Raw genomic sequence first — 20,121 nt, 5'->3', positions numbered from 1 at the left:
CATCAAGTGTTTATTATGAATCAACCACTGTGCTAAGAATGGGGATATAAAGAAACAGAAAAGCCAGTCCCTACCCTTAAGGAATTTGCAATTTGACGGAGAACCATTGTCTAGCAACCAAAGCATTAGGATGATTCTCTTTGTCAAATGGCAAAATATATCCCCCACCCAAAAATCATCCTTCCCACCTGTCATCTCACCATCCCAGGTTCTTGTCAAACTCATTTCTTGCCATCACTGTTAAATGAACATGTGTAGGTCACCTTGTCCACTAGGGCTCTGAAGCCAAAGACTACGCATTAAATTGGAAGACATCTCAAGTCTGTGAAAAGTTCTATAAGAAAAGAAGTAAGTTTTGCATATCTAAGTTTTCAGGAGACCCACTCTAGAAATGGGTTCTTCTCAAGCTAAGTAGACCTTGCTCTCACATCTGGAGCAAACAAAGTCAGCCCTTGCAGGATTTGGTGCACCTCGATCCCTGATGGGGCTGGGGCTGGGTGATCTTTTTTTTCCTTTAGAAATGAAACCACTACTAATCCCTTGGCTGGAGGCTTCACCAATGGAGGGAACGCTCCCTTCCATTTACTTGCACAGCATCTTTGCTGGGGGTGGTCACTGATCTCTGCAGAACACCCCTCTAAGCGAGGGGAAGGATTTAAGGCAGAAAGATGTCAGAATCCACAGTTAAAAGAGAAGCTACGGGAATCAGTCAGAGACCCTTTGTCTGGCTCTCTGGGCCAACAGAGACTACATATGTTAGGCAGATGTATGAATTTAATCTGGGAGCACAGAGGAAAGGAAGAGTTGGCATTTTCCCTTCCAAAAAAACAAAACAAAAAACACCTCTTATATTAGCTGGCTAAAAAAAAGGCATCTGCAGGGAGGTGATGCCAATTTGGCAGAGCATCTCTTAGCCAAAAGGAAATGAGGCTAAATGAAGACTGGTGGAGGTGGCTGGAAATGCAAACTAATCACTTGTCCACGTGGGCAGCTGCTCCCCAGGACGCTCTTCTTCATAGATGACAGAATGGGTTAGAATCAATGCTTCGTGCCAATTATTCACTATGCCTGCATAAAAATAAACATAGCACATCTACATCTGCTGGACACGACTTCAAGGGTCTGTCCTGCGGGTTCATTACTGATAGGCCCAGGCCTTGTGGTAGGAGCGGGCCATGTCCTCTGTTGCACCTGCCCCTGAGACCAAGGATGCCACTAGCAGCCTGTCTAGATAAAGAGTCACCTAGATCAAACTAGGGGAAGGACAGGCATTCCTTCCTTGTCAGTGATCACCAGGAGCACTTTGCTTGGACCAGGTAATTGGGTTAGTCTGTTGGATTTCAGTGAACGTTTGGGAGTAACCTGGGAAGAAGAACGAATAAGAAATGTAGGTTTGGCAGGAGCTTGAGAGACACCTGGTCTGGCCCTCTAGATCTATAGGTGAGGAAATTAAGAACCAAGAGGCTAAATCACTAGTCCCAAGCCTAGAAGCAGTCAGTCATCTGATGGCAAAACCTAGCCCTCCTCCCGTCTTATGGACCTGACCAAGCTTGGTGCTGTTGAGGTTTGGCCTGTGGCCTTAGAATCTCCAAATGGACAGGGACAGGAGGAATGAAAGTAACTTAATTGATCAATAAACATTTATTGTACCAAACACATAAAGGATGGGGGAACTTTTATTTTGCCAAGGGCCATTTGGACATTTATAACTAATTTATTTAATTCACCCCTAAAAAGCTCCTAAATTCAGTGAATTTGGCATTTCCAGATCTAAATGATTTCTCAGACCTTACATGGCCCAGTGGGCCTAACAGTCGTGCCCCTGCTGAAAAGGTGGAATCTTCAGACTCCAAGAAAGCAAGAAAAATAAGTTTAGAAGGAAGAGCATTTCAGGCCTGGAGTCGGCCAGAGAGAATACCCAGGAATGGGAATGTCATGTTTACGGGGCAGCCGGGGGCTGGTATCACCCAACCGGAGAGGACGCCTTGGGGGGTATGGGGCAAGAAATCTGGGAAGGCAGGAGAGGACTGAGTTATGAAGAAGCTCTGAAGCACTGAATCTTGGAGGCAATAGAAAGCCACTAGAGTTTATCAGGTAAGGATCAGATTTGCACTTTATTTTATTTTTGTATTTGCAAGGCAATGGGGTTAAGTGACTTGCCCAAGGCCACACAGCTAGGTAATTATTTAGTGTCTGAGTCAGAATTTGAACTCAGGTCCTCCTGACTCCAGGGCCGATGCTCTATCCACTGCACCACCTAGCTGCACTACACTTTCACATTAGGACAATCACTTCAGTGGCTTAACAGAATGGGGAGGGTCTTGAGGCAAGCAGACCCGCCAGTGTGGCACTGCATGGGGGGCAGTGTTAGAGCACCGACCTTGGAGTCAAGAGAACAAGAGTTTGAATCCAGGCACTTAACACTTACTAGCTGTGTGACCCTGGGCAAGTCATTTAACCCTGACTGCCTCGCATCCAGGGCCATATCAGGCATCCTGATTCATATCTGGCCACTGGACCAAATGCCTCTGGAGGAGAAAGTCGGGCTGGTGACTTAGCTCAGCCCCTCACTCAGGTCCAATTCACATGTTTATCATGGTATCATGGTCTTCAAAAATGAAGGGCAACCATTATTGGAGGGGGAAAAAAAGGGGAAAAAAGGAGAAATGCTGCAAAGGTGAACTGGAAGACCTTGGCCACAGTTTGGCCTCAGCATCATAAGATCCATTCTGAATTGAACTACAGAGAAGGGGTGAGAGATATGAAGAGCATGAGCCTGAAAGGAAGAGAGGTTCCTAAGTGATGGAGGAAGGGGAAGATCCTGGAAGTGGCAACGGGTAGCAACGAGTTATTTGAATCTTCCTGCCTTGATTGGGGAGCCAATGAGAATGTGTAGAGGCGTAAGCAGTATTGGAAAGGTTAGCCAAGAAGGCCTTGGAATTAAGATATCACTTCTCCACTAGAGGGGAATTTTTTTTTTTTTTTTAGGTTTTTGCAAGGCAAACGGGGTTAAGTGGCTTGCCCAAGGCCACACAGCTAGGTAATTATTAAGTGTCTGAGACTGGATTTGAACCCAGGTAGTCCTGATCTCAGGGCCGGTGCTTCATCTACTATGCCACCTAGCTGCCCCTAGAGGGGAATTTTAAAAAAATTTTATAAAAGTAAAAATTTTAGAAGTTTGGAAAAGTCTTGCTTATAAAAGTGCAGAGTTTAGGTTACAAAGAATTGTAGTGGTATTTCTCTAAATTCTCTATTAGGTATCATTAATGATTTTATTCAAGAAAGGTTGGGGACTTTGGGTATATCCAAAAACCAAACTACAGCACCAAAAAATAAAATAAAATAAAATAAAAGGCTGACAGAAACCAGTTAAGTCAAATTTAATGTCAATTAGAATAAAAGTAAATTACATTTTTCAATTAAAACATTTTATTTAAACAAGCTTCTGATAACAAAAATTAGAAATGTGTAAAAGGAATATACATTAACACTAATAATTCCATTAAAGTTTAACCCTATGGAAAGCAATTTTCAAAACAAAAAGGCCCCAAATTCCTAGACACCATCTTAACCAACAAACACTTTATCTCATTCTTAAGCAAGGTCAGCCAAGGTAAACACTTGTTTAGAATTTGTAAAATCTTGGCGAAGAAGATTATAATAAAAGATTATAGACTATCAGTTTGAAAAATGGCAAGAGGTATAGAGAAAGTGAAGTGAGATAATACAAGTCAGATCATCCTTGGAGCACATAAGGATCAAAATTGAAGGACAACAGCTAAAAAATATAAATAATCTGGAAGGAGGTTTGGAATAAATGATTTTTCTTCCTTTCTTAGAGTGTAGACACAATATTTATTCTCTAATATCACTGCCCCCTTTAGGCTACATAGGGGAGTATAAGGGTGAGTAAACCATTACTCCATCTCTCAAAGAAAATAGGAGCTGGGTCAGTCACATGAAATAGCACTAATGAAAACAAAAATAAGAAAAACTTGATCAGACCTTATCTACATAGAGGAGGTCCACAATGGAGACAGAACAATTTTGAGGGTATTGATTAGTGAGTTTTTCAAGGTATTTAAATAAAACCAAACGATTAGGAAAATATGAGAGGAACAAAAACTGGTATCCGACAATGTCAAGAGATCCAGTGGAAGGCCTCCAATGTGTTGGGTGATCCTCCGTGGAGGACTGCCACTACAATATGGACAAGAGTCCCCCAGTCTGGGCAGTACCCAACCGAGGGGCTGAGAGGTCCATCAAAGGAACAAGCAACATACTGACTTTCACATCTTTGAAATCTTGATTTTATACAATTGATTTTATATCAATCAACAGGAATTGTAGGAGCAGTCTTTACTCTCGGAGAACTTAGGTACTTCTGTAGAAAAAAACATGCACAAGTGTCCCCAAAACTTTAAACTGCCCCAAGATTTTTACGACATCCCATGTATATGTATAAGAGTGCAAAAAAATAAAATAAAAAAATAAAAAAAAGTGCATGCATTTTGAATATTCAAAATATAAACATAAAAATGCAAGGTAATATTCAGGGAATCCTAGATAAAAATATATGAGGAGGAAACAGTCAATTTTTTACAATCTATTCTATAAGAGACTACCTTCTTCTAGTCACAAAACTGAGGAAAAGGTATAGATGATTTAAGATCTTATGATAAAATAAACAAAGTATTTATTCTTTATTAACTACAGAGAAGCATTTCACTCGGTACTCCTGGCCTCTTTAATGTAATCTTCCAATAATGTGTCTTCCAATAAGATAACACTTGTATATGATAGAATAAAACAAGATACCTTAATCTAGATAACAAAAAAAATTACCTTGTTTAACAAATTTCAGGTTATTACTATGAAGAGATGAATTAAACATAGGGAAGTATGTTTGATAAAGGTCTTTGCCAGTCTCATAAAGGACATTGTGTACAGAGCTCAAAATGAAAAGAGATTTCCCATATATTAGTACTTGTCTCCCAGATGCTCATTTAACAGAAAATACTGTACTAACTATATCAAGACCTGAAACACTGAAGAGCCTACTAAATAGATAATTACTCAAGAAACTTTGGCCTACTTGGCTACACTGTAAAATCCAAGTGAACTATGCCATCTTCTAGTCTCATGTTATACAGTTGGATGAACAGCCCATAGGGTGGATTGTGGGTCCATGAGTACAAAGATGTTGAATGAGCATCACAAGTGGATAATCAGTTGGTTCAAATTTGAATAGAAAGGGTGTATAGGATAAAGATGTATGCATTCCCACATATATGTAGGAAATTGTGTAATGCCTTCAATGATTTTCATTTTTAAAAAACCCCATCTCTTTAGCATCAATATTATTCTTTTTTTCCCAATATTCTTCAAGGAAAAGAATCTGAATCATGAAATTATATTCTACACAGAATCAAACTTGTATGGTGACACCCAAAGGGTAATGGAAATTGGTGTAAATGGGCTACAGTATACTACCAAAGAGTTACAAACCCAAACATAAACTAGATAAAATTTCACTCAACTATCACTTTAAAGGACCTTCTATATGCAAGCATTATGCCAGGAATGAGAGATGGCACAAAGACAAATATCGAACTGTCCCTGCTCTCAAGATTACATTCTAGAGAAAACAATATGGGAACAGAAACAAATTCAAAATATATCCATTCGTCTCTAGGAGGAAGTCTAATTTCTAATGTGAACGATAATTTGTTAATCAAGAGATGTGATTCAAGGGATAAGGTAGAAACCAGAAGGTTAAGTAAGACAGGTATGAGTGGAGGCCAGGAAAGGAAGCTTTCCCATATGCAACCAATGATTGAGAATCACAAGGAGTCTAAATAAAGCTAAAGGTCAATATGTGTTTATGAGTATATGTAGATCTAGATATGCATGTATATCTATATATAACATACATATAATCATATACACATGTATGTGTGGGTTTGCATAGGAATATATACTGATAATGTATAATACATGTATAAAATAATACTATCTCACAAAACCCATGATAAGACTTTTACTTATTCCCTAAGTAAGGAGAAAATAGGATGAGGGGAAAGGTGGACCATATAGAACAGCTGGGCAGATGGCTAGCTCTGAGATCTACCTGCCCCCCCCCACCAGGTCTACCTGTTCCCCCCAAGTTTTACCTGCTTCCAAGGTCTACCTGCCAGCCAAGGCAGGGAATGATAGAAGTTTGGACCCTATAGCTGGACATGGTGGGATGAAGAGGGAAGATGGTGATCAGGTGGAAAGTTGTAAACTGACTTTGAATGGCCTCCGTAGCTTGCACCTCTTTCCCCCCAGTACTTTGCAATATAAACTTCTAACCTTGCAAAGCTATCCCTGCCTCACTACCAGCAGCCTTAGGTTCTTCAGAGCTCTCCAGAGCCCATGTGGAAGATAAGAAAGGCCACCGCTGTACCAGACATCACTGAAATCACCAAGTGTTTGTCTCTGGTGGCAGGCCTCTAAGCTGAGCCACCGTGTCCAGGTGGTGATTACTCATGGGCTTGAAGCCTCAGACAACTAACCCAGACTGCTTATGCCTAATGGAATAAGAAAGACTCTAGACACTCCAATCAGGAGCTTCTCATCAGGCCGTCTCTTGTCTGGCCCAGCTGAGAACCCTGGGAGCCCTCAATCTCCTCCCTCGTGTCCTGATGTCTAATCAAGTCAAAGTTCTGGGCATCTTTGCCACCCTCATTTCAGCAAAACACTCTCCTTTCAACAGGATACTCGAGTTTAGAAGGGGAAAATATCAAACAGTTAGACAACATATAAATTAGAACTGGAAAACAATGGCCAAAAACATTAAAAAGAAAAACAAAAACCAGGTCCTGTCTATGGAAATCACAGCATCTCGGACCATTTCCAAAGACAGGCTGAGCACTGTGCTGGGCTTGAGCCGCCAAGGCTGGCCTGTGCCAATGCTGCTTGGGATGGGCTGGCCAACGGCAAACCACTTGCTGCTCAGAACAGCTCTGGGACCCAGCTGCCGGAAAGCAAGGCAGGCTGGGTGGCCAACAACAAGAATTCTATTATTTTCAGTTCTGATACTTAGGAAACAAAATGACAAATGCATAAAAGGATGGTAAATATTTTAAAGCTAGTACAAAGACTTCCTTTTTAATTATTTTAAAATGGGATGAGGGGCTCCCTCTCATTCATATACATCACATATCTATATGAAGACATCCACGCATGCATATTCACATATTCACATGCATATAGACACACACACCCCAGGCTCATTCCCTTTTTCTTTCTGGGGCACAACACAGTGCACGTGCACACACACACACACACACACACACACACACACACACACACACTCGCTCAGGTTCTCTCTTTACTGGAATGTTTCTCCTCATTCAGAAACAACCCTGCAAAAGAAGTCACCTTTCTGAATTACTTGAAGAGACTTCAAAAGGAACTTCAACTACCCACCTGGATACACGCCAGAGGCTCATTTGTCCAAATCGAATAGCCACCAACTAAATAGATTCTTCCATTATGGACTGCAACTCCAGATTCATTTTGACCTAAAGCAAAAAGGAAGAAGGAGGGGGTAAAATACACCACCTGCATATTTTTAATTAACCCTTTTGGCACAGGAAGATGCAATTTCTTTACCCTGGTGGATTTAACAGAAATGGGAGAAGGTGGGTAGTCACTGGTCACTGCCCCGGGAGGAAGAAGATAGAGTTACTGTGTACACACTGAGCCACCAGGAAGTACGTAATCTGCGCAAGGATGTAAGGGTAAAAAATGGGGCAAATAATTATTATAAATTATTAGTATAATGATTTAAAAGTAATTTAAGTAAGAGTTTTCATCTAAGAATGTGCATTTATATTGGTAGCAATCAAATTCATGAAGGGGGAAAAACTGGGGTTGTTATCAAGGGACCTGAATTTGAGCCCTGGCTCAGCTATTTATTAGCTCCGAGAGCTTGGATAACACACACTCTCTCAGCCTCCTCTTCTATAAAATAATGGTAGTAATATATTTTCATTGAGAAAAGGAACCATGCAAACTGTAAAGCAACTTATATGACCGGGAACAATTAATATTTCTTTGTCATATCTTTAAGATGTGGAATGTCTCCTGAACATGCAAATGGAAGAAAATGGTTAAATTTGTAGGGTATGCCTCTTATTCCCAAAGACAAAAGCTCCTTGATAAAAAAAAAGAAATTTATTTGGGGGGTTGTTTTTGTGTCCTTAGCACCTATCACAGTGCCTGATATGGAGTAAATATGTAATTAAATGCTTATTGATTAGTAGATTAAAATCAGTGAAAAAGACATTACATGCAAACTTATATTGAATATTATCTATTAAACAAAAATAAAAGAATTCTAATATAATATATATATACATACATATCATATGGATGTGTGTGTAAACATACACTCAGACAACAGCTTGTAAACTTTCTAGAAACAATTGGAAGAAACTAAATGCTGATGCATCAAAATAATTTAGGCTCAAGTTTAGTGCTATAAGTTTTGTTTTGTTTTGTTTTTAAAGACAGACTAACTCAAGAACATATCTTCCCTAGAGGGCATCAGGGAATGTGATGATTGCATTTTATTGATGGGCTGACAAAGGATTGACTGAAGCAATAAATAAACCATATCCTAAGCCAGTCAGAATCATAGATCCAGGGAACTGAAGAGTCTCAGGTCCCACTGTGCTAACTTAGAAGAAGCGATTTTTGCATTTGTGGGACTCAAATAATTTTTTATGAAGCCCAAAAATAGAAGATCAACTCAAAAGTCTAAATGCTACTTCCAACTAATAAAGGAAAACATCAAAACTGCTATCACCACCACTCCCCTCACCACCAAGAATTGGGAGTGTTTGCCCTCTGGGGAACCTGGCTTTCATTTTATAAAGGCATTAAAAGATAATGCTGCCTGACAAGTCCCGGAAGCTGGTTTGTAATTTTGTAAATGATTTAAGGGAAACAGACTAACAGAGTTGAGCTTATGGGTTTAGAACCCTAGAGATCACGAAGGGCAAAACCTTCAATGTGCAAAGGAAGAAATCAAACCCAAAGAAGGGCAGGATACTTGCTCAAGGTCACAAAGAGACAAGATCTGATCTCAGGTCATCTGAATCCAAAATTATGAAATCCAGTCGCCTTTTCATTGCCAAATATTGACCCACTCAAGTTTTAAAAATGCAAAGACGGGAAACACTTTCTACTTTAAAGCTATGCTATTTTTAGACTTCCCTTCCATGCTTTAATATAATATATTTTAGAATAATTAGGACATTATACATAGCTTTTCATTATGATAATACTTCATTGCTGGAGAGAAATTTTTTAAATGGGTCTATAAACCTACTATCCAAAAGATGCAGATATCTGCAACACTATGTTTCTCAAGAACAAAAGCATTGAGTACATTGCTAAACACAGAAGTACAAAAGGCAGGAATAACAAAAAACAAAGCCACAACCTTGTCCAGATCATTCTGTCTATTGGAGATAGTTGGAAGAAGTAGAAAAAAATAATTTAGTGGAACTTAACCTGAGTCTGGAATAATAAGGCTCACTTTGGGGGAGTTCATTAACTCATATCACTCCCTAATCTTCTTTGAGTGGAATATTCCCTCTTAAGAGTTAATATTCATAGCGAAGTCCTCTCAGGGTTAAAAATCATTAAAACAAAGACAGACTATTACTCTTAGACTATTCTTAGAAGAAAGAGGGAGGGGGGCCTTGCAATCCCAGCCAGACACCCTCCTGATTCTGTTAGGGAGGGAAATAGTGGAATACTTCCAGAGAAGAGGCCTTGCATTCTTAGTTAGCCACCTATTTGATGACAGACTGGGAGAACAGTAGACTGCCTCCTCTTGTTTGAGGATTAAGTACCAAGAAGACCTTGCATACTCAGACATTAATTCATGTAGAAAGACAACAAAAGGTCACTAGAAATCTTCTTTTGATACCCTCACCATCTGGATGGTGAGGTAATACACTATGAAAACATTTTATTCTTCTCTTTGTTACGGGTAGATTTTTCATGTAAAGATTGTAATTTTGAAAACCTTAACCAATCCGGTTGGAAGAGAGGGGGCTAGGGAGGGGGGGAATCCTGCTAGGCCATATAATCTTGCTTGACTGTCACCCCGAGGCAGCTCCTTGATCTTCACTACCTTTGTGAGACTTAGAGTGTGCCCTTTTCTCGAAAAAAGCCAAAATAAGCTTTCTTTTTTGTTCAGAGGAGTCTATATTTTTTTAAGTGGATTTTTATCCCACACATCTTTGTTACCTCATTTATAAAATGTAAAGGACTTATGTGGTCCAGCAAAGACACATTTGAGCATTTCTTAGCCACATAGAGAAGCAAAGATGATACTCCATAAGGAAGAAGCATTGTACCAGAAGTCAGGAAACACCACATTTAAATCCCTTCTCCAGTACTTAGTAGCTGGGTGACCTTGGGCGTGTCACATCACCCCTATGAGTTGTAGTTTTCTCATTCATAAAATGGGAATAACAATACTTTATATAGTTATCCTGTAAATCAAATTAGATAATATATTTTAAAACTTAGTAAAAATATAAAAATGATATACAAGGGATAGGAATTATTCTTGCGAGCATAGAAAACTGACTAGAAGGGCATTCTTAGAGCTGAGAAAATGTGGATTGATGACAAAAGCTAGCTGTGGGCATGTCACTTATCTCAGTGCCAGAGGCAATCTTTAAGACTTTAAAAGACAGATGAATTGTTTATATCAGTAAAGGGAATTTCTACACTGAAAATTCTCTACTATTATTATAAAAAAAAGACTCCACAAGTAACATTAGCTTTACTAGCTTTGATATTTAAAGAAGACCTTCCCCTTCAAAATTTTTTTTAAAGAGTGAACAATCTCTATTCTAACTATTAGAATCAAACTCATTTATATTAGATAATAAGAATTTTTTAAAATGCATTTCAAAATACTCTATCAGATCTGTGGAAAGGGGAGAAATTTATGACCAACCAAAAAATAAGACTACATTATAAATTGCAAAATGAATTATTTAAACTATATTAAATTTAAAAGGTTTTTGCACTAATAAAATCAATGCTGCCAAAATTAGAAGGAAAGCAGAAAGCTAGGAAACAATCCTCACAACCAGTTGTTCTGATAAAGATCTCATTTCTAAAACATATAGAGAACTGCATCAAATTTATAAGGTTACAAGTCATTCCCCAATTGATAAATGGTCAAAAGACATGAATAAAGAGTTTTCAAATGAAGAAATTAAAGCTAAATATCATATGAAAAAATTCTCCAAATCATTATTTAGTTTGTTTGTTTTTTTTGCAAGGCAATGGGGTTAAGTGGCTTTCCCAAGGCCACACAGCTAGGTAATTATTAAGTGTCTGAGACCGGATTTGAATCCAGATAGTCCTGACTCCAAGGCTGGTGTTTTATCCACTACGCCACCTAGCCGGCCCCCAAATCATTACTGAATAGAGAAATGCAAATTAAAACAACTATGAGGTATCATCTCACATCTATTAAGATTGGGTAAGATGAGAAAAAGGGAAAATGATCAATGTTGGAGAGGTTGTAGAAGGATTGGGACATTGATGCATTGCTGGTAGAGTAGTGAATGGATACAACCTTTCTGGAGAGCAATATGAAACTATGCCCAAAGAGCAAAAAATCTGTTCATACCCTTTGACCCAGCAATTTTAATTCTAGATATATATATATATATATCCAGAAGAAAATTTTTAAAAAGGGAAAAGTCACTCATGTTCCAAAATATTCATAGCAGTTCTTTTTGTAGTGGCAAAGAATTGGAAATTGAGAGGATGCCCATCAATTGGGGAATGGCTGAACAAGTTATGATCTATGAATACTATGGGATAATATTATTCTATAAGAAACCATAAATGGTTGGACTCTAGAGAAGCATGGAATGACTTACTGGGTCTGATGCTGAGTGAAGGGAGTAGAATCAAGAGAACAATGTACACATTAACAACATTGTGAGATGATCAAAGCTATGATCTGCTCTCAGCAGTTCAGAGAGATAGGACAACCTTATTAGAGCAGCTATGGACAATGTTATCCCCATCCAGAGGAAGAAAAACAAAACAAAACCAAAAAACCCCTCAGAATCTAATGAACACTACATTTGCTTTTTTTAAAAAAAAAACTCTTATGTATTTCTTTTCCTTAATCCTAATTCCTCACACCAAAAATGATTCATATTTAACACAAATGTTCACCACTGAGGGAAAGGGGGTGAGAAGGGACGGTGGAAGGAAATTATGTAACTTAAAAATATATATATGCATATGAATGAATGTTGAAAAACTTTCATAACATGTATTTAGAAAAATAAAATATCAATAAAAAATAAAAATGTATTCTTGTCTTGAAAAGTTTTAGATTTTTTTTTCCAGTCATGACATCAAAAGTACTTACCAGTTAAAAGGTTGAAATTGCAGCGGGTCCACTGGTCAGTATCTATGTTATACGAATCTATATGTCGCACAAGGATGCGGTCATTATTGTAGTCCAGGTCATTGCCCCCAAGAACATACAGCTTCCTCTGGACGGCAGCCATGGAGTGGTACACCCTTCTCTGTGGCATGGGGCTTCGACTGATCCACTGATTCTGCAAATGAAAGCAAGGCAGAAATGTAACAGTTAGAAATGCTTTCATGGTGGGAATAGCAAAGCCAGCCCTGGAGGCTTTCTGATTATAAAGTTCCTTTAAGGTGGAGACCAGACTGGTTTTCATCTTTGTACACATCACTTAACAGAAGTATCTTGCATAGGGCAGGGCTTAAAAAATGTTTTGAATTGAATTTAAGACATTTTCCCTTTCCTCATATGTCACTCCCTCTCCCCAATCCCCATGCCTCAACATGAACCCTGGCAAAGGGTCATGTAACTTAAGGACATCAGGCCAACCAAAATAAACATAAGAAGCCAAAACTGAAATATCACTTATTTTAAAGGCTTTTGAGAGAGAGAGAGAGAGAGAGAGAGCGACAGACAGACAGACAGACAGACACACACACACACACACACACACACTCTCACACAGTTCAATGACTATGGAAATAATGTCCATTTGTGACTATGTAAAAACACAAATTGGTGTGGTAGCTGTTTGTCTTAACCCATTTAAGTAACTAAATTCTGTGCAAAAACACTGATTGAGATGTTTTCTCTTTGTGACCAGGGCCACTGAAGAACTCCCTGGATGGAGAAGGAAAAGGTTTTGTCCAAAATTAACTTTTTTTTTGGGGGGGGGGTAAATGAAAAGAAGAGTTAAGGACTGATCTGGCAACAAACTTGCCCTGAGGATTTAAAAATTCTATTCACATTGCTATGAATTCATTTTGCTGATAAACTAGAAAAAGGGAAATTTTAGGTACAGATTTTGTTTGTTAAATATATCTATATTTTTTAAAAATGTGTGATATTGTACTGCACATTATTTATCACTTATATTTGGTTCTGGTACTTGAGTGAGAGAAAGGACTAAGGTAGAGTTTTCCTAAATAGGTTTCTGATCCAAACCATCTCAAAAAATAAAATAAAGTTGTAAATCATACTTCACAGAAAGAGTCTGATAATTGCCCCAGAGTGGGAGACAGTCGTATAAACTTCCCTTCTATGTTAAACAAAAAACATTTTACTAAGAAAAACTGGAAACTTGATCAGTTAAGTTCTATGTTCTGAATGGCATACTTTCAAAATCTCCTCAGATGTTGTCACCTCTGGGTCCTAGGTTCATCAACACAAATAGTCATCCCCTCGTGGCAGGCATTGATTGCTACAGGCTCAGTTAACTTCGCCTCTTCTTTTTCAAAGATATTTTTGGATAGAAAATGTGTTTTCTGCCATTTGAAAGGCACACCATTTTTGTCTGCCACCTTTTTCTATGTGTAGCTGCCATGCAATGAGAACAACTGTTCAAGCTCATTTTCAAATCAAACACCCTTCCAGCCAAATAAGTAACTTCCTTCAGAAGAAAGTCAAGGCTTCCTCGAGGTATCTGGCCACAAAATACCCTTCATTAGGCTCCCGAGGCCTCGGCTCCAAATCGGCTTTCTTCAGGTGCCTTCTATCAGACTCCACATTAGAGTATTAGGAATTAATTTTTGCATTAGCAGTCCATCCCCTGCCGCAGGACGGAGGACACCATCTGGTTGGCAAAGCCTGCCTGCCTCCCCTGATCACATCTTTAGCTTCCTCCACTGCCGTGCCTTCCAGGTGAGCCGCCAACAACTGCAAAGGCGAGGAAGCAGAGGGGCCTGGCGGGGTCATCCCTAATAAGCCGGCCTGTGAATACTAATCAGTGGTGGGGAAGCAGAGGTCACCCCCGCCCGCCTGTTGGCAGGTAGCAGTGTGCTCGGTGGCAGATGGCGGGCATTATCGACTCTCCACAAAGGCCTCCAAGAGAAGCAAGCACCAGGGCTGAGTGATAGAGCGATTGAGATTCTGGGCGAGATGTGAGCAGATGTGAGCTTTGCCAGCACCCACCGTAAACAATATGCCGGTGGAATTTTTAAAGAGAGATTGTGTGTACAAACATGAAGCAGACCTCATTTGAGGAAAACCAACCCTTCCTTTCCACTTTAACCGTGTCTGTGCCAAACTCGAGAGACAGTCACTAATGATCCCATCAGGGATGGAACATCCCAGCTAGGAGCTCCAAAGTCGGCTGGCTCTAGAAACATCCTGGGAGACTCAGGAGGGCGGACACACACACACGTGCGCGCACACACACACACACACACACACACGCGCGCGCATGTACTAAAAAGGAAAGCTAAATGTACATTTTTGGCCCATCCCCGCTCAGGTCACCAAAACCAAGCAGAGATTTCATAGGCTTTTGGATGAATATGAAAATCCGGATCAGACTATTTTGAAATGTTACTCTAATTATGAGAAATATTAGACCTGGCCATGAAGACAATTATATCTGGAAAATTTGTTGATGTTTAAATTGGAAGAAGGGGGCTGAGCTGAAGTTCTAAGCAGGAAAAAAACAACAATAAAAACAACATTTAAAATATATGAGTAGACAGAGGGTAGGTCGGACCTCATTAAAATGTTTACAAGTTAAGCCTGGTTGCTGGCGAGCCAATAACATAGGCAAACTAGAGGTATTTCCACCTCCAGGTTTGCCTGTCCACTGCTCTGCCCTGGAGAGATGGAAATTATACAGTGTGATCTTCCCAGAAAGATATTCCTGACCAAAGGCCAGGGTATCAGAGCTCAGTTAAACATCTTAGCCAAGGTCTTCCAGATAAATGAAAACCCAACAAATATTTTTCCCATCAAATATAGACAGGAAAGAACTGTGGGAAAATAGAACAATTTAAACCACAAAATTTTCATTAGTTAAATGTCATTAGATAAAAGGAAATTCATTTACCTTACATATATTATACAATCATATGTATATGCTGTTATTACAGTTAAAAATACATACTTTTATACCAAATGAAAATGTGAATTTTTTTTTCAGTAGGATCTAACTTGTCCTTACCTGGTTGGGCTCGTACACCATTAGTCTGTTCTGATATTGAGCAGTATTAGTGACCCCACCTGTAATGGATTAACATGTGTTAAATCTTTTCATGAATAATACAAAGGGTGGTCCCCAAATAAGAATGAAATATTACTGGAGGGAAAATTAACTATTACTGAAGATTGGTTTGTGTTTGGCAAACCTATGATGTGACTGAGCTTCTTTAAATAACTTCAATTTCCAGCTACATTCTGAAGGTCATCTACTGAAGAGGAAGCAACAAGTGTGTTGAGATGACCAGGACTAGGAGAGTTCAGATTGTTTTAAACTGGACATATGAAGGAGGAAAAAATAGCAATAAATCATTTGGAGGAAAGGGGAAAAGAGAGATGGAAATGAAGTTGTAAGAAATGCTTCTAGGTGGTTTGTCCCAAGGACACTGAACAACAGGTAATTCTTAGCCAAACATTTAACTTTGTAAATTCTAATAGTTTGCATAGCAATACATAAACAACTTCAGCCTATTGGAGATACTATTTCTCAAGACTAGAGTAACTTAGGAAAAATTAAATGGTCAAGTCTGGAGTCTATCATGCTTCCACATTTAAAAAAGAAAGTCACCTTTAAAACCTTTAAAAGTCCTAAAAAATTTCTCGCTTGAAACTCTTTGATTGCTGCATAGATCTAAGGAGGCTTGGGATCATCTATTTAACCAAACACTCTTAAATATATATCATGCTGTTTCTAGTTTTCCCGATTCTGACTTCTTTCCAGGCCTGTTGTGTGTACAGAGCAACACACAATGTAATAACCATTTGCTCAGCATGAGTTTTTACAATCAAAATGCAAACTTCTAAAAGTCAGCATGAAAAATGGTTTTGTGGAAGAAATGGCATAAGGGCATCAAAAGAAACAAAAAATCCCCCCCCCAAACCCCACAAATATAGAAGTAATTTCTATCTTAAGTAAAAGAAATTTTTTAACAATTATGCTCTCTATACATTATGTTCTAAATCCTTGGCCCAAATCAGTGGTTAAAGCTAGGAATTGTTTAATTTAGTGATCTGCTTGTTTATTTAATAGCTTCAAAGTAGTATAACACCACAAAAATATACAATCCTATATTTTCTATGTATGTATGTGGCACATAACTAAAGTTCTCTTTTTCTGGCAAGCAACACATTCAGCATAACACAAATTCTCTTCACGGGTCACTATTTTCAACACTATTTAATGAGAGTGATTCAATTAAATTTTGCAAATCCTTGAGTACCTATGCTAAGTTCCTATGCTAGCAGAGTGGTGCCTAGTTAATAACAACAGACTGAATATAAAGAGCTAATGATAAGATATTTAAAAAACAACTGATGCAGGACAATAATTATTCTCCCACTTCCCCCAATAAAAAAACTTCACTCATTCATTTAATTTTCTGGGACCATTTTTAACAAGAGGGCAAATTTCATTTCCTTTAAGGCAAGGAACTCCTTTTAAGATCAATGGGAAATTTGCCTATGGTATAAATCCATGAAGAATACACAAATGAGGTTCTAGTAACTAAGTGAAAACAAAAAGAATTTTGCATTTCTTTAAAAATGCCCTGTTTCTAATATTAAAAAAAATTTCACACTTAAGAAAAGCATGGCAAAAATAACTCTATTTCCTCAAATATTTAAGATAAAGATACAATAAAATACCTACCTTTTGCCAAATACAGTAGCAGAATGGATTAATTTCTAGCATCTTGCTTCCTTTGTGATACTTTCAATGCCTATAATTGTTCCTACCCAGCATAACAACAGAAGATGAATTGTCAAGCATCCACTGAGATTACATAAGTCTTTAGTGTACAAATGACAAACCAACCCTTGCTCTGGGGGACTTCAATGAGGAAGCTGCTGAACTTGTTGTAGGAATAGAAATCTGGCTGAGCCAACCTCAGTAAAATTGTGGAAGGCAGCACTTCAAATGTTCATAATATTATCTTTAACAGATTTTGTTTGTTCGAGATTAAATGAATAAAAACTGGATTAGATTGTCACTATTGCAGTAAACAACTTTGGCATTTCATACCTTCTTTTACAAGACACTTCAGTATTCTCATTATTATTTATCATTTTCCACAGAAGCAATCCTTTTTTAATCTGTGCTCAGTAATTAGATTTCCTTAACATATGTATTTTCATTCATATAATAATATTTAGAAATGAAGAGTCAGATTACTAGCGGGGGGGGGGGAAGGGGAAATAACAGTTATTTGGTTGATTAGCACTAGGATGTGACATGCCAAGGTGGGAACTAAGGTGGGAACTTTTGCCAAGTCACTGTTGGTAGAGGAAAACCCCAGCCAGTGCTGCTGCTATTGCTCCTCATTAAAATAATTGACAAATAAGTACATAAATAAAGCCACTTCCCTTTGAATATATGCAAAAAAAGATGAGGCATCCAAGCTCTCCCTGCTTACATTTCCTTGACGCCTTTGCTCATTTGTGGAGCTTCTTCATTGCATTCCCTTCACACACCACTCTTCACTTTTAGATTAATCTGCTGAAATGAGATGCTAAGGATTTGCATACAGATTTGACTACACAAAAATAGATATGGAATTAATAACAGTCTCTATATGTTTTAATTTCTCCTAGACTGGAGTACCCTTCCCTGCAGCGGTATTCTTGGCTTTGAAAGTCATCAAGCTGATTTGTCTGCTCTTAGGTTAGGATGCCACATGCTGCTACACTGTCCCCCGCAATCAAAGCACTTGCATAGATAGATTCTATGCCTGCCCCTATCAAGTATATTTTATAGATTGGCAGTTTTGATCTCCCTCCCCAGGGGGATAATCTGCATCTTAACAGCTTTCTATAGATACATCTGTCATTAAATATGCCATCTTGTATCAGCATCAATTTTCAAAACCAAGTTTTCCCTAACTTTGAAGTGCCACGGTTGAACTTGAGAATTTTCAACCAAAAATTCAAAATGAACAGCCTCATCATACGCTCCTAAACTGGGACTTCAAAAAGAAAAATAGTTGCTGGCTACAGAAAGTCGCCAAGGTCTTAAAGAACTGCCGGGAGAAATGAAAAGTTAACACCATGCTAGAAGTGAGAAATGATTCCTATCACAGGACAAGACAACAGCAAGACATTTTCTTAAATTCCCCAGCACTAGTCTATGAGAAACTCAGTGATGAATGGACACCACGCACCATAGCAGAGATAACAGGATGGTTAAAAACACCAGACAAACTCTGTCTACACTTCAGGATGGCCTCTTGGACACTCAGAATTGTGACAAAGAAAAAGCCAAGGGGCAGGGTAAGGAGGAAAATGGTCCTCTTTGTCCATTGGTCTTAGGGAGTTTATTTTTTTTAATAAAGATAATTCTCTTATACTTAATAAATGCACTACACGTTTCTTATAGACAAATGTATTTTCTCTTGTACCCCACTGTAGCCACAAACATTACTGACCCTACTGCCACTGAAGTGCCCCAGTCTGTATCACTAAGGAATCAGCCCTGGTAGAGATGGGACCCAGTGGTCATCCCTGCCTGGGCAGCAGCCACAGCTAACAATCACCCGGAAAATAAAGTCCTCTCCACCAAGTAATGTTGTTCAATGGTCAAATGGCTCAACATGAGAAATGAATACCATATTATCAATGGAAATTACTTTAAAGATGCATCATCATCATCATCATCATCATCATCATCATCATCATCATCGTCTGCTTTGCTACTCTAACCTATTGGGCCTCTCTATTGATTTTCCATTGAAACTTCTCATAAGGTTCTTCTCCCTAATGGAATGAACTCCTTAGGAGTCTTGCTTTTCTGTTCATATTCTTGCTTCTTGGCACAGTGACTAGACTATAACAGAAGTTTTTTAATTCATTCATTTACTCAGTACTGGCCAAAGAGTAAAATATATTCAATAAGAACACATGGTAGTTCAGTACATAACTATTTATTCTTTATTTTATATATTATTATATTTATATTATATCATATATGATATTAAATATATTATTATATATTTTATACTACCAATTCTTAGGCTTAACAACATCACATTCACATGAAGAATCCATATAAAAGTCTTACCAAGTAAAACCACCAGAGTAAACCCAGGATACTTCTTGGTAAATCCCCCCAAACATTATAATTTATGTACTAGATACTCATTAAATACTTGTTGGAAAAATAGAGAAAGGAAAAATAAGATTTAACTTGGAATATTTCTGCTCTTCACATATTGTTCTGCATATATAGGGTGTCCCAAAAGTCTGGCATTTTAAGCTTTAATAGTTGCACACACTACATATATACATACCACATATTCACATACATATACTGCATATTTACACACATCTTACATACATTCCCACATATGTATTTTTGGGGGTTTTTTTATCCCTCATTCTGACTCTTTGTGACTCCATGAACCACATCGTCTGTAGGGTTTTCTTGACAAAGAAACCGGAAAGTTTGCCATTTCCTTCTCCTGTGTTTTAAGGCAAACACAAGGTTAAGTCACTTGGCCAGGGTCACACAGCTTGTAAGCATCTGAGACAGG

The 20,121-nt window shown here is 38.4% G+C and overlaps 1 protein-coding gene across 12 annotated transcripts in view; it reads right to left on the bottom strand.

The window, feature by feature from the left end:
- The window catches only part of KLHL32 (kelch like family member 32), a 307,584-nt gene that overhangs the window by 6,289 nt on the left and 281,174 nt on the right, over positions 1 to 20,121 (bottom strand). For 8 of the 12 annotated variants that reach the window (XM_074187197.1, XM_074187199.1, XM_074187198.1 and 5 more), the window contains 3 exons: positions 15,564 to 15,622; positions 12,476 to 12,668; positions 7,474 to 7,568 (listed from right to left, as the gene is read on the bottom strand). In XM_074187197.1, the coding sequence (XP_074043298.1) occupies positions 7,474 to 7,568; positions 12,476 to 12,668; positions 15,564 to 15,622 (347 nt within the window). Of the gene's footprint in view, positions 1 to 7,473; positions 7,569 to 12,475; positions 12,669 to 15,563; positions 15,623 to 17,246; positions 17,970 to 18,009; positions 19,493 to 20,121 lie in introns of those variants that run through there. The other 4 variants (XM_074187207.1, XM_074187208.1, XM_074187210.1 and 1 more) reach the window with 4 other exon arrangements.

This window comes from Macrotis lagotis, chromosome 5 (genome assembly GCF_037893015.1).
Source record: "Macrotis lagotis isolate mMagLag1 chromosome 5, bilby.v1.9.chrom.fasta, whole genome shotgun sequence".
NCBI classification, from domain to species: Eukaryota; Metazoa; Chordata; class Mammalia; order Peramelemorphia; family Peramelidae; genus Macrotis; species Macrotis lagotis.
Note: the sequence above shows the minus strand (reverse complement) of the source record. Positions and strands in the feature narration are given on the sequence as shown.